Genomic DNA, 14,498 nt, shown 5'->3' on the forward strand with positions numbered 1-14,498 from the left:
CGACAACGAGCTATCCAGCCTAATTCCACTTTTGAGCTCTTGGTTCATAGCCTTGTAAGTTACGGCATCTCAAGTGCATATCCAAGTACTTTTTAAAAAATGGTGAGTTTCTGTCTCTACCATCCTTTCAGGCAGTGAGTTCCAGACCCCCAATGCCCTCTGGGTGAAACAATTTCCCCTCAAATCTCCTCTAAACATCCTACCAATTACTTAAAATCTATGTCTCCTGGTTGTTGACCTCTCTGCTAAGGGAAATAGGTCCTTCGTATCCACTCTATATAGGCCCCTCATAATTTTATATACCTAAATAAGATCTCCCCTCAGCCTCCTCTTTTTCAAAGGAAACAAACCCAGCCAGTCCAATCTTTCATCGTAACTAAAATTCTCCAATCCAGGCAACATCCTCGTAAATCTCCTCTGTGCCCTCTCTGGTGCAATCACATCTTTCTTGTAATGTGACGACCAGAACTGCACGCAGTACTCTAGCTGTGGCCGAACTAGTGTTTTGTACAGTTCAAGCATAACCTCCCTGCTTTTGCATTCTATGCTTCAGCTAGTATTCCGTATGCGTGCTTAACAACCTTATCTCGCTGGCCTGCTGCCTTCAGGGATCTGTGGACATACACTCCAAGGTCCCTTTGTTCCTCTACACTTCTCAGTGTCCGACCATTTAATGTGTATTCCCTTTCCTGGTTAGCCCTCCCCAAATGCATTACCTCACACTTCTCCAGATTGAATTCCATGTGCCACTGTTCTGCCCACCTGGCCAGTTCATTGATATCTTCCTGCAGTCTACAGCTTTCTTTTTCATTGTCAACCACACAGCCAATCTTCTGATTTCACACCACACGTGATTTTTCCAGCCATTAATTACCAGGTGTACAAAGTTAGTAAATTGCCCCTCAGTAGTACCCTGAATATTCCTCGGGGATTCCCGAATGGCTCTTTGTAACTTCAGCAGGAGATCAGCATACACCCCAGACGCAGCGCTAGAAGTTGGTTTCTGAGCAGGTTGGCATATTTTAGTCAATCAATACATGTCCCTATGAGATATATCAGATTTAAAATCGTTTAATATTTATGGTTTCGTTTTTATACACGATACAGATCCACTCGACACCGACAGTTACAGAATGCCCGGCTCTCAAAAAAATTTTACCAAAGACTTAAGGAGGCAATAAAATACGTTTTTAGAAGACTTTTCCTTCTCCACCTCATCCAATGAAAATGTCACCTTTTTTCTTAAACACATAAATCAACATTATCCCACCAGTGTGGCAAAAAAATTGAAGGAAATAATTCATTAAATAAACCTCTTCTTCTTTTAGCATATGGCAGCAAATGAACACACAAGTTGTTTTGACCAAATACCAACCAACTTTTTTTCTCCCCACTCACTAATCAGCAGCTGTGTTGCCATACTAAAATCCCACAAGGAGGGATTTAAGTTAAAGATTCAAAGTAAAATACGGCCTGTTACAGCCAAGTACAATGAAGAAGTGATCACAGCGTGACAAAGTCTTTAGCTCCTTGATGCGACAAACAAAAACAACTCGAAAGGAAGCCAATCGGAGGGATGGTGGGAGGAAACCAGAGCAGTGAGCACTTTGAGTCTGAGAGTGTCCCTTGGCTCGAGGCAGGCCATAAAAAAACCTTTTGCTTGAACTATAACCAGAGGAAATAAATTGAAAATAGGGCGAGAAGCTAGTTGGCAGGATAGAGAACTGTTACAGGCGCAAAGAGTCAAATTTAGTATTGGAGACTGAACAGCAAGAGGTGGAGTGATGCACTGAAGGGTTAGAGACTGGCCGCATGGCGAACATAAGAAATAGGAGCAGGAGTAGGCCATTTGGCCCCTCGAGCCTGCTCCGCCATTCAATAAGATCATGCCTGATCTGATCTTGGCATCAACTACACTTCCCTGCCTGCTCGTCATAATCTTTGACTCCCTTATCATTCAAAAATCTGTCTATCTCCACCTTAAATATATTCAATGACCCAGCCTCCACAGCTCTCTGGGGTAGAGAATTCCAAAGATGGAGGAAGCAGTACACTTAAGGATTACAACTAACTGAGATGCTAAACAGCAGAAGGAGGAGGAATAAAAGAACGAACTTACGTTTATATAGTGCCTTGCACAACCTCAGGAGCTTTACAGCCAATGAAGTACTTGTTGAAGTGTAGTCACTGTTGTAATGTAGGAAACATGGCAGCCAATTTGCACACAACTCCCACAAACAGCACTGTAATAATGACCAGATAATCTTATTTATTAGTGATGTTGACTGAGAAATAGATATTAGCCAGAAGCACAGACCTGCTCTTCTTCAAAATAGTACCATGGGGATTATTTTACATCCACCCGAGGGGGCAGATGGGGCCTTGGTATAATGTCTCATCCGAAAGACGGTACCTCCGATGGTGCAGCACTCCCTCAATAATGCACTGGGGTGTCAGCCCAGATTATGTGCTCAAGTCTCTACAGTGGGACATGAACCCACAACCTTCCGACTCAGGCACCTACTGAGCCAAGGCTGAGTACATTGATGGATCAGAACCAGACTAACACACTGGACAAGCAGAGAAAGCAATATACTTAAGGATCAAGACTAACCAAAACACTGAACAGTAGACGTGGAGGGATATCCTGATAGACTGGAGAGTGACTGAACAGGAGGAGGGATAGAGGGACTGGCACACTGAAGCAAAGTAGACAAATGCCCCGACGCATTGCAGGCTTGACACACGGGCGGAACAGAAACAGAGGACCGAAGGGATATTTACAAGCTAACGAGTTGGATCTTGTGTGAGTTGCTGAAGCTTAACAAGGCTCAGTCCCTGGTAAGGTGGGTAAGTGGAACGTGCCAATCTTGACCCGATTACATATCTTAATCTCCCTCCTAACACACCAGAGTGACACACATCTCATGTGGATTACTGCACATTCAACAAGATTTAACATTACAGTTTACAGGGTAATGCACAGGATTAATACAAAACACAAGTATCTTGTGCAATTTAGCAAAGTCAACTACAAAAACATAGAGGTTTTTTCACATACACCCAGGTACAGCTCTATAAGGCTTTTGCACTGCTACGCAGAACATAAAATATTAAAAATCTTTAATCCTTTTTATTTTCTATTAAATTAAAATTTAATTACACACTTAATAAAATATAAATATTGTGTAAAGGAATCTGACAGGTGAGCTTCATTTCTAAACATGACTAGCGCAATCTAACAAAAATAAATTCTTGAAGCTTTGGAGCAAAGGTTACTGGATATTCCCACCAACACTATTAATATTGCATAAGACTACATGGGTCAAAAATAAAATCCAAATTTTATTTAAACAAATAGTTGTCACAAAATAAAGTAACTTTTTATTCTTTGTCCCCAGAATTAGTATTTGAGGAAAGCGCTGGGATGTTTCCCAACCAGCAGACAAGATCTGCACTGATGGAGCAGAGATGTACTGCATTGTGCACCCACTGTGTTAACAGTTCACCATTAAGTTCCCTGAAGAATGAGTCATTTTATTTAAATATTAAAACACAAGCATTGGACTGAATCATTAAATGTATTAAAAGATGGCCTTCTTATCCACACCCTGTGTTTTCATTAAAGTTTTTAGTTTAATAAAAAAGAAAGCTTCATTCATAAAATGTGGGTTTTTTTGTTACAGTAATTGTTTAATCCACCCTCTCCCATCTAAAAATACTGCACACAGATGTAACTCCACCACTGGGAAGGCATGATGGTTTGGTCTACCTTCCTGATGGGACTGGCCCACCATTGTGAGTTCCATCAGTGCCACATGGGAGAAAGGACATATTTGCTCTGCCTTCACAGTGGTGGTAGTACATAGTGACCCAACGTTCCCTTTATCACGAACATTTAATTGGAAAAAACATGCATGCGTGGAATTTTGAATGGGCCGCATTGCTCCCCAGAAAATTAGAGGGAGCATTGATAGTGACTGTAGGAAATCAGCCTCTCCCTTCCCCGTCTCCCCTCAACTGCTTTGCCAACTAGGTGATTCTAAATAGTCCTGAGCTTTCTATCCTATCTCAGTGTCTGTTCTCTGCTGGTCACTGCACCTGATGGGAAGCAGTAATTCACTCTTCAGGGGATATGTTGGGAGTAAGATTGGTGGCGGGGACAACATGGGTGAAAATATCTGCATTCGATCTGGAGTCTCTCTCAACTGGAGACACGGTGCAATCAATTCAGTGCATGTTGCTCCACTGGCTCACCTTGCAGGAGTAGTCTTCAGGATTTCACCCCTGGTTTCCCAGTCCAGTGCACAGTGCAGCAGCGAGCTTCACAGGGCGAGGTTACAGGCAAGTTTTGCAAATTTCACAAAGCAGCCACTCAGACCCGGAAGCCACACGTGTGTCCACCGGCGAGGAACAGTCTCCCACTGTCAAAACAGTCCGCGGAAAATAACTGTTCAATTTTACAACCTTTACCGTGAACTTATTGTTTTGCGATGGTGTCACGATAGAACGATAGAACATTCAGGGCAGCAAGTGTTCACAAACACTGCTGAGCTCGGAATGTCTGCGAGGTAAAGGCCAAAAGATGGGTCTGGGGTTTTATTCAGGGCCATTTTCTCATCGAAGAATAGTCTGCTCGCTACCGTGCATTTAAGGAGCAGATTCTAAGGGCTCCATTGACCTGCTTAATGTCCATCTCTGAAGCATTAAAAAAAATATATACATTGCTTAACTTGTGGGACATGTTAGGGTACAAGTTGATAGGTGACGATGCACCCCGCCCCCCACCTCTTGTACTTCACCCAAGTGGCCATGCTTCATACGAGAGTGGCCAGTACGTCGGCCGGCTAGACAACCATGGAGGCATAACAATCGAGCTTGGGCCTGACTTGCTCCGGCATCCACAACATTCACTCTTCTTCGGGATAGTGGAACCCTGGCTGATTTTGTCCCCGCCCCCATCCCACCACGATCTGGCTGAGGTCTGCCCGCTCGGCACAGACCGAGCTTTGCAGCAGGGGAACTGCCTGGCACGTCTGGCTCACGGCTATCTCTCGCGGGCAACACATTTACCTACTGAGACGCGAAAAGGTTTTTTTTTTAAAATTAAGCAATCAGACATGGAAACTGCTGTATAATACTGCTATCTACAACGGAAAGTGCACACAGCATTTAGTAGGGCATCTGGAAGTGGGAACGGCAAATGGCAGTTTAGATTTTTTTTTGTAATACTACTAACCATCTTTAAAAATGCTGTATAGTATTCAATTGTGTCAAAGGAGCACAATATAAAATATATATTATAAAAACAAGACCCCTCCCCCCCCACCCGGTTTACCCAAGGTCCTAAACTCAGACCCCAGTTTCCCGTCCTGCTATGCTAGGCCAGTTATTTCACAGACGCTAACACTGAGAATGCCACCTCTGTCCTAGCTCTATACAAAATAACTTAGAAATGTTGCCGTTTTATAAAATCTCATCCAAAGTATTTGCATCAATTCGTTACTATACAGTTACATGGTATAAAAATTGCCGGTGTGCAAAACTATATATATGTACAGTACTAGTCGGTTGTTTGTATGCGTGTCTCGTTACAAGAGGGTTCCGGGTGGGCATTGGGTTTGTCGGCCGTTTTCTACAGTGATGATCCTGCTCGTTGAGGGTGGGATGGGGGGTGGGCACCGGGGGCACTTGGCTCTCAGGGGATGAAGCACTCCCACTGTTTAGTGGCCCCCGTTTACGTTGCCGCCTCCTGTGGACCAGTCGATGATGATGAAACTCAGACTCATGGTCATGAAGAGAAACCCCAGGGCTGCAAAACAAACAGCCTGGAAAATAAGGCAAACAAATGATTAGAATTAGAACCATTCAGCCCGTTGAGCCTGCACCAGCCTGTACCAACTCTCTGAAAGAGCTACCAATGAGCCCCATTCCCCTGCTCCCGCCCTATAAGCTTTACACATTTTTCCTTTTTAAGTAGAGATCCAATTCCCTTTTGAAAGTTACTATTCAATCTGCTTCCAGATCATAACAACTCGCTGCGCAAAACAGTAATTGTTTTACACCCTCTCCCATCTAAAAATTCTGCACACAGATGTAACTCCATCTCATCTCATCTCCTCCCTGCCCCGGCTTTTTTGCCAATTATTTTAAATCTGTTTCCTCTGGTTACCGGCCCTCCTGCCAGTGGAAACAGGTTCTTCCTGTCTACTCTTTCAAAAACCCTCATCATTTTCAACACCTTTAATATGGGGCTGCCCTTCAGCTAAGGCCAATAAGATAAAAATCTCACCCGACATGCTTTGACAATCTCACAGCCACCCAAAGACTGATGGATTGACAGTCCATGTCTGTGAGATGTTATAGCTGTTACCAGTCACATGTGCACCCAGTAACACTGACAGTCCAAGTAGGTGAGGCACTTGGGCACTTTTAATAGTCAGTTACTTCAGTCCTCTGCTGAACACAGGAGAAGCAAACAGACATTACATGGTAAAAAAAAATCCTTAAAACAGTAAAACAAACATGAGCAGATTGACACAATGGGTTCACTATCAGGACCTCCCTAGTAACCAAACTCCAGCCACATTTACCGTGCAACAATCTGTGTCAATCCCAATATTGTTTAAATGTGCATTGTAATATCTCAAAAGATAAAATCGACAACATTTTATTTGAAGCCCTTCTAACGACAGCCATATTCTGGGTCAGTACAATCTGTGCTTACATTTCCATTCCGTTCTTCAGTTAGGGCCAGTGAGGTGAAGGAGAGCAGAGCCAAAAAGATTGGCTCCTCGTGTGATGACACGTGCCTTTGCTGGGTTTGCACAGTTGCTCCAGTAAATAAGCTGCGTTCTGTTCCTACTGGCTTCTTACACTTTGCCTTGAACAGTGCGCAGAAAACAACAAACATTTACTCTGTCCTTAGAGTGGCGTCTGACAGTCGGCCAACCATTCCAGCAGGTGTGGCTCTGTCACTGCACCTTGGCTTGGAGTCCATTTGTAAACATATTTTCCCTCCAAGTGCCTCGAAGAAAAATCCAACAAATTTGTCCTTAACTGGCTCGATCACGCCGAGTTGAATGCGAGCTTGGCTGATAGTTTCTACTGCCTATGCTGGGAACAGCTGCAGTCTACATTACACATACACACTAATGTCTAATCGGTAAGCACACTGCACAGGGGATATATGACTCACGAACATTACATATTCAACAATGACTTGAATTTAATAGAGCTTTTAACATAGTAAAAAATCCCAACGCCTCACAGAAGCGTTATCAAACAAAATTTGACACCGAGCCACATAAGGAGAAATTAGGGCAGATGATCAAAAGCATGGTTAAAGAGGTAGGTTTTAAGGAACGTCTTAAAAAGGAGGAAAGAGAGGTAGAGAGGTTTAGGGAGGGAGTTCTAGAGCTTAGGGCTTTGGCAGCTGAAAGTACGGGCCACCGATGGTTGAGCGATTATCAGAGATGTTCAAGAGGCCAGCATTAGAGGAGCGCAGATATCTCAGGGTGGTTGTGGGACTGAAGGAGATTACAAAGATAGGGAGGGGGGAATCCATGGAGGGATTTGAAAACAAGGATGAGAATTTTAAAATTGAGATGTTGCTTAACCGGGAGCCAATATATGACAGCGAGCACAGGGGTGGTGGTTGAGCGGGACTTGGTACGAGTTAGGACACGGGCAGCAGAGTTTTGGATGACCTCAAGTTTACGATTCTGTTGGAATATTCAAGTCTAGAGGTAACATAGGCACGGATGAGGGTTTCAGCAGCAGATAAGCTGAGGCAAGGGCAGAGTCCAGGTAAAAGTGGGGAGGTCACCCTCTTTCTGATACTGAATAACTTATGCGTCTCAGTGTTAGACTCTGTCTATGTGCTGTACCAAGCATGTCTGATACTAGAACGTTGACCAATTCCTGTGCATGGGTAGTATGCATGTTGTTTGCCTACATAATAGAGCCTGCAGTTTAATGTCATTCTTGGTTGTGAAGTGCTGTAGGTCATCCTGAGGACATCCAAAGCCACTATTCTAAATGCAGGATTGTTCTTTCTTAGCAACCAGACAAACGACACAATTCACTTCAATCTGATAGTGTGTGATTGTTTTGTATATCTCATGCCAACGTGTGTGGAGCCCATTGATTAAAGATTTCAAAGCACCTACATGTTGTGTCTGCCCCTTTAACAATGGCTCCTCCTTCTCTTGGCGTTGCAGCGGATGTTTCATCGCAGTGCTGGCAACTGGCATCCCCGGCAGTGTCGGGCTCCCCGGTGTGCTGGCGATACCACCAAGAGCCCACCCTTCACTGTCAATGGGCCCCAACCCAGGAAAATGGGTCGTGGGTCATGATAGCGGGTGCAAGTCCCGCCTCAACTGATCTCCAGCAGTGACACCACCTCGGAGGAAGATTCAGACCCAAGTGCACCATATTAACCGCGCTTCGCTTGTCTGCCATTTCAATAATGTCTTTGAAAGAAAACCCCCAGAAGATTAGATTAACCTGAATCTAGGGTGAGTGGTCGTTTAACAAGCAATGCCGTGAAACAGATTATTCCATATAGAATAGTTTGTGCATATTTAGGTTTCGCCCACTGGGCGGGAACGTACCAGGATTTTTGGACGCGACCTCATGGGCTCCTCTTCCTTTGGCATTATCCGGATGTAAAACACAGCTGGGAAGATGAAAATTAAACAGGGGGCAGAGGTAGCACCTGAAGGACGAAAAGACAAACCAATGGCTGTTAACATCCAGATGGGCCTTTTGAATCACAAGTATTTTAAGAATTTATACAATTTCTATCTTTTCTCAAGCACTATTTCGTTTTCAAAAATGTAGATTTTTTGGTGATTTTCTTTTTAAACAAGCGATCCACAAAAAAAAAGGGTCAACTCTTGGGAATGAGACGTGTGTCCATGTCTTGCTCTTTTGTGTTAGCAAAGAGTACTCCCAAGCCAGGCATAGCTTACTTAAGAACATAAGAAATAGGAGCAGTAGGCCATTGGCCCCTAGAGCCTACTCCGCTTTTAATAAGATCATGGCTGATCTAATCAGGGGCTCAGCTCCACTTCCCTGCCCGCTCCCCATAACCCTTTATTCCCTTATCATTTGAAAATCTGTTTGTCTCCGCTTTAAATATATTCAATGACCAAGCCTCCACAGCTCTCTGGGGCAGAGAATTCCACAGATTTACAACCCTCAGAAAAGAAATTTCTCCTTATTCAGTGCTGAGTAAATCTCTCTCTCTCCCTCAGCCAAATAGCCAATCTCTATTCGAAAGGCAGGGGCGGGGAGGGGGGAGAGGGAGGGAGAGCAACACAGCTGAGTCCAATCCTGTTCTTGCCTTTCACACGCATGCACCGTCCAGCTTGGCTCATTGGATAACAGTCAGGAATAGAAATCGTAGCTCATTTCTCCCTCCCCCGAATCGTGCTTAGACCCATGTCCTTACTGCCTCCCGAACTGAGAGCAGCATAGACCACAATCTCCTATCATTTTGCTTAAGGGTATGGAACCTAGAATGCTACTTCTGATATTTACCACATTTCCCAATGCAATATACATAAGAACATAAGAATTAGGAACAGGAGTAGGCCATCTAGCCCCTCGAGCCTGCTCCGCCATTCAACAAGATCATGGCTGATCTGGCCGTGGACTCAGCTCCACTTAGCCGCCCGCTCCCTGTAACCCTTAATTCCCTTATTGGTTAAAAATCTATCTATCTGTGACTTGAATACATTCAATGAGCTAGCCTCAACTGCTTCCTTGGGCAGAGAATTCCACAGATTCACAACCCTCTCGGAGAAGAAATTCCCTCTCAACTCGGTTTTAAATTGGCTCCCCCATATTTTGAGGCTGTGCCCCCTAGTTCTAGTCTCCCTGACCAGTGGAAACAACCTCTCTGCCTATATCTTGTCTATCTCTTTCATGATTTTAAATGTTTCTATAAGATCACCCCTCATCCTTCTGAACTCCAACGAGTAAAAAAAAATAAACCAGATAATCGTCCGCCCATCACTGTAAGGTGGCAAATTTACTGAGTGTCAGTCGTGGCTCAGTGCGTAGCATTCACGCCTCACAGTCAGAAGGTCATGGGTTCAAAGTCCCACTCCAGATACTTGAGCACAAAAATCTAGGCTGACACTCCAGTGCAGTGCTGAGGGAGCGCTGCATTGTCAGAGGTGCTGTCTTTTGGATGAGACGTTTAACCAAGGCTCTGTCTGCCCTCTCAGGTGGACATCAAAGATCCCATGGCACTAGGTGGAGAAGGTGGTGTGCATCTGAGGCAGTTGATGGTTGTCCATGGTTTGTGAGGAAGGTTTGATCCTTCAGGTTGTATTATGGGGTCCTCTAGAAGGAATCCATTCCGTACGACAGTTCTTCCAAGCATTTCGCCATCGGTCACCAAGGCTGAGGGGAGATCGCTGAAGGGCTTCAAAACGGCTTTCTAGATTTGAGGCGGGTTGGTAGTAGGCTGTTCAAGTCGGCCTGGATCGACATGTCTTTGCTGGTGTAGCGGTTGTATTCTCTGGAGACTGTATATTCGCGGCATAGGTTTGATGGTGCGAAGTCTGCAAGCACGGGCAGTCAAGGTGTTGGTGTTGATAAAAGCGTACCGGTGATAATTCTCATGGTGGTACCTAGTGGATCTGGTGAATGCCAACTTTACTCCAAATCTACAGAACCATGCTGAGAAGGTGTGAGGGGCATGTCAGACACCCAGGTAACCCAAAAAAAGAGCAACTTACTATTTGTCATTTTTTCCTGCCTGGTTGTCACAATACATCCGGTTATTAGAATTCCACAGCAGAGTGGAAACTGTAACTCCCATATAGCATCTCTTTCTCATACACAGAGTATTTCTCCACAGTCCAGTTATTTCTTACCTCTTGTCATATAACATGGGTTGTTGTGGATATTGTAGAAGTTAGGTGTCTGACATGCATGGAAACCAGTGTACTTCAGCATCTCCAAAGCAAGCTACGCACAGTTTCAATTTGCCCAATACGGTGTGAGCACCTTCTCCCTGTAGGACCACCTCCCACTTGCCCACGTCCAGAGAGCTTAGGTATGAAACTCGACTAAGCTCGAGCAACAGCACCTCATCTTTTGTTTAGGCACTTTACAGCATTCTGCACTCAACACTGAGTTTAACAATTTCAGACTATAACCCCTTCCCCAATTTGTTTTCGCTTTTGTTCTGTTTTTTTTCTCTCTTTCCCACGGCAGCTGTTGATGATTCTGCATTTTCCATTTACACCCTACCTAGACTCATCTTTTGCTTCTTAACTTGCCCCATTACCATCTCCTTTTGGCTTGCACCATTATCCCCATTGCATCTTAATCTGTCCTGCCTTCCACCCTATCACAGACCTTCCCTTTTGTTCTTTCCTCCCCTCCCCCTTTCCCTGACCCTCCACTTGTTTAAAAACCTGTTGCATCTCTAACTTTTTCCAGTTCTGGCGAAGGTCATCGACCTGAAACATTAGCTCTGCTTCACTCTCCACAGATGCTGCCTGACTTTGCTGAGTATTTCCAGCATTTTCTGTTTTTATTACAGATTCCAGCATCCACAGTATTTTGCTTTTGAGTTTAGGCACAGGTTGGCAGAGCCAAGGCTTAGAGATCCCCAAGTGCACAGAGATCCTCCATAAAGAAAGACTTGCATTTCTATAGTGCTTTTCACGACCACCGGATGTCCCAAAGTGCTTTACAGCCAATGAAGTACTGTTGTCATGTAAGAAACGCGGCACACAGCTAGCTGCCACAAACAGCAATGTGATAATGACCAGATAATCTGTTTTTGTTATGTTGATTGAGGGATAAATAATGGCCCAGGACACCGGGGATAATTCCCTTGCTCTTTTTCGAAATAGTGCCACGGGATCTTTTACATCCACTTGAGATGAGGTTTAACATCTCATCTGAAAGACGGCACCTCCGACAGTGCAGCAATCCCTCAGCATTGCACTGGAGTGGCAGCCTAGATTCTTTGTGCTCAAGTATCTGGAGTAGGACTTGAACCCACAACCTGCTGACTCAAAGGCGAGAGTGCTACCAACTGAGCCACAGCTGATACTCTGAAAATCCATGATTCATCTCTTTCTTTCCCACAAAACAATTGACCACAGCAGCCATAAATCTGCAACACTTAGCCCGAGTGATGGTTCCGACTTAAAGGTTTCAGGCAGAAGGGCAGGTATTTCTGACATCAAGTAACCAATTTTAGTGATTTATTTTAATGTGTTTGTTATGTTATAAATATGTTTTCTATCTCTATACACTGATCTAAGTGAAGGATAAAAATGGCGGCTGTAAATAGTGTGAAGAAGTGATTTGGGCAATTTGATTATTTGTTTTTTGTGGTACAGGTACTTGCAAGTTTGTAAATGGTAACTTTGAACAGAATTGAGGGTTTTGATTGCTTCGTTTTCTGTAGGCTACTCTTCAGTCATTGGTACTTTTTCATTCATTTACATTTGCCTACTTGATAGGCTCAAATAACTATTGCATAGACTAGGCCTATATTCCCTAGAGTTTAACAGCATGAGAGGTGACCTCATTAAAACATATAGAATTCTTAAGGGGCTTAATAGGGTAGATGCTGGGAGGATAGTTCCCCGAGCTGGATAGTCTAGAACCAGGGGTCACAGTCACAGGATAAAGGGTTGGCCATGCAGAACGGAGTTAAGAAATGTGTTCTCTCAAAGGGTTGTGAATCTTAGGAATATTCTATCCCAGAGGGCTGTGGATGCTCAGTCATGGAATATATTCAAAGCTGAGATAGATATTAAGGGAACCACGGGATATGGGGATAGAGCAGGAAAGTGGAGTTGAGGTAGAAAATCAGCCATGATCTTACTGAATGGCGGAGCAGGCTCGAAGGGCTGAATGGCCTACTCTGCTCCCATTTCTTATGTTCTTACTTACCTGTTGTTACCAATTAAAATTTCTTTGTTTTGTGGAAATGTAATATCCTGGAGTATGATGCCCTGAGGTATCTCTGAGGCCATACGTTCAGATACAACATCTTTGAAAGCTGTGACAGGTTAAGCATACACTAGATGAAAGAGTTCAACAATGTAGATAGATGGATTTTGGGTTTCACATACAGCTAACTCTCTCTGTATATGAACTTTCTCTATGTACTCATCTCTATGAAATGACCACAAAAGGCAAGATTTAAAGAAATGTCACTTCACAAAGTATTATTAGACTGCTTCAAAAAGAACTGTAATAGTTGAGAGGTGAGTAACAGGTTGGATCATTTAATGATTTTTCCAAGACAAAAATTATAACTCTGCACTTACAAAATTAGACTTGAAGGTAGAACTTGCAATATTCAATATCCTGAGCAGTATTTCAAATGTAAAAGGGTAAGGTAATGAGCATTAAGCTCCATGATCTGTAGGGAATGCAAGTGACTGGGAAACTGATCTGTTTCAATGGAATTCCAAGCTTGGATAAGAAATGCATTTCTCTGAAGTACTCCCCATTCCAATTGCCTTTATCTCAGAGCCATCTGAATTGTAGCCAAACCACAGAAAGCACGCAAAGATGAAATGAGGAAGGATGTCAATGTCACATTCGTTCTTTCTCTCAATTCATACTTCGCAAGGAACTACCCCCCACTCAAAAATAAACACTAAACACATTATGTACCACTCAACATAAAACATGCTAACCAAGGCAGAGTAAGAAATTGGCCTCCGTGGAAGTGGGGTGGGGTGGGGGGGGGGCGATAACGGGACGCTAAGGGCTTACCGACCGGGCGCAGCAAAATTACCGACGCCCACGAACTTCCATAGCGGGTTAGCGCTGGTGCTAAAACATACCGCCTCGATCTGTTGCGCCCCGGAGATGGTGACGTGAACCGATGCTCAGCGCCCCATTATCGCCCTGGATGTAAAATTCGCTTCCACCTCCTGCAGCATTGCCTGCCGTCAACTGGGGAGCGCTAATTAAAGGCAGTGATGGTCAGGCAGGCCAAAATGTAATAATGTTCCCAGTGTGCTGTTTTTTTGATCTTTTTTCCAGGCTGTGATTGATCGGCCCTACACTCAGTGCTTGTATCACAGGTGCCATCGACGAACAAACACAGCCCTAGCCTTCAATGCCGGCAGCATTGGCCCTTCCCTTTAAGGGAGGGAAGGAGCCTGTGAATCGGCAGTGCTGCACAGAACATTGTGCAGCACTCCGCCGCTATCGCCCCTCTTGTTCCCTTTAGTGCTCTAAAGGAAGTGGTAGCGATTCCCTCTTATAGCGGTAAACCGGAAGTTCCCGTCGGAATCAATTGCGTAGCTCTCGGCAATACTTCATTGGCGCTTCAATGATAAACCGCTTGGAGATGTCTGGTGGTTGTGAAAGGCGCTACATAAATGCAAGTTTTTCTTTTTTTCTCCACACATGATCATTTTTCTCCACGTATGACCACTTATCACCACACACCATCCATTTGCCACACAACACCATCCATTGCTACACAACACCAA

The 14,498-nt window shown here is 44.2% G+C and overlaps 1 protein-coding gene across 1 annotated transcript in view; it reads right to left on the minus strand.

Moving 5' to 3' along the window:
* Window positions 1-5,330: 5,330 nt before the first annotated feature.
* slc38a3b (solute carrier family 38 member 3b) overlaps window positions 5,331-14,498 on the minus strand; it is a 154,677-nt gene continuing 145,509 nt past the window's right edge. The window contains exons 15-16 of the mRNA XM_070895528.1: window positions 8,616-8,719; window positions 5,331-5,828 (exon numbers count right to left, since the gene is read on the minus strand). Coding sequence (XP_070751629.1) covers window positions 5,724-5,828; window positions 8,616-8,719 — 209 coding nt within the window. The 3' untranslated portion in view covers window positions 5,331-5,723. The remainder of the gene's footprint in view (window positions 5,829-8,615; window positions 8,720-14,498) is intronic.

This window comes from Pristiophorus japonicus, chromosome 12, assembly GCF_044704955.1.
Source record: "Pristiophorus japonicus isolate sPriJap1 chromosome 12, sPriJap1.hap1, whole genome shotgun sequence".
NCBI classification, from domain to species: domain Eukaryota; kingdom Metazoa; phylum Chordata; class Chondrichthyes; family Pristiophoridae; genus Pristiophorus; species Pristiophorus japonicus.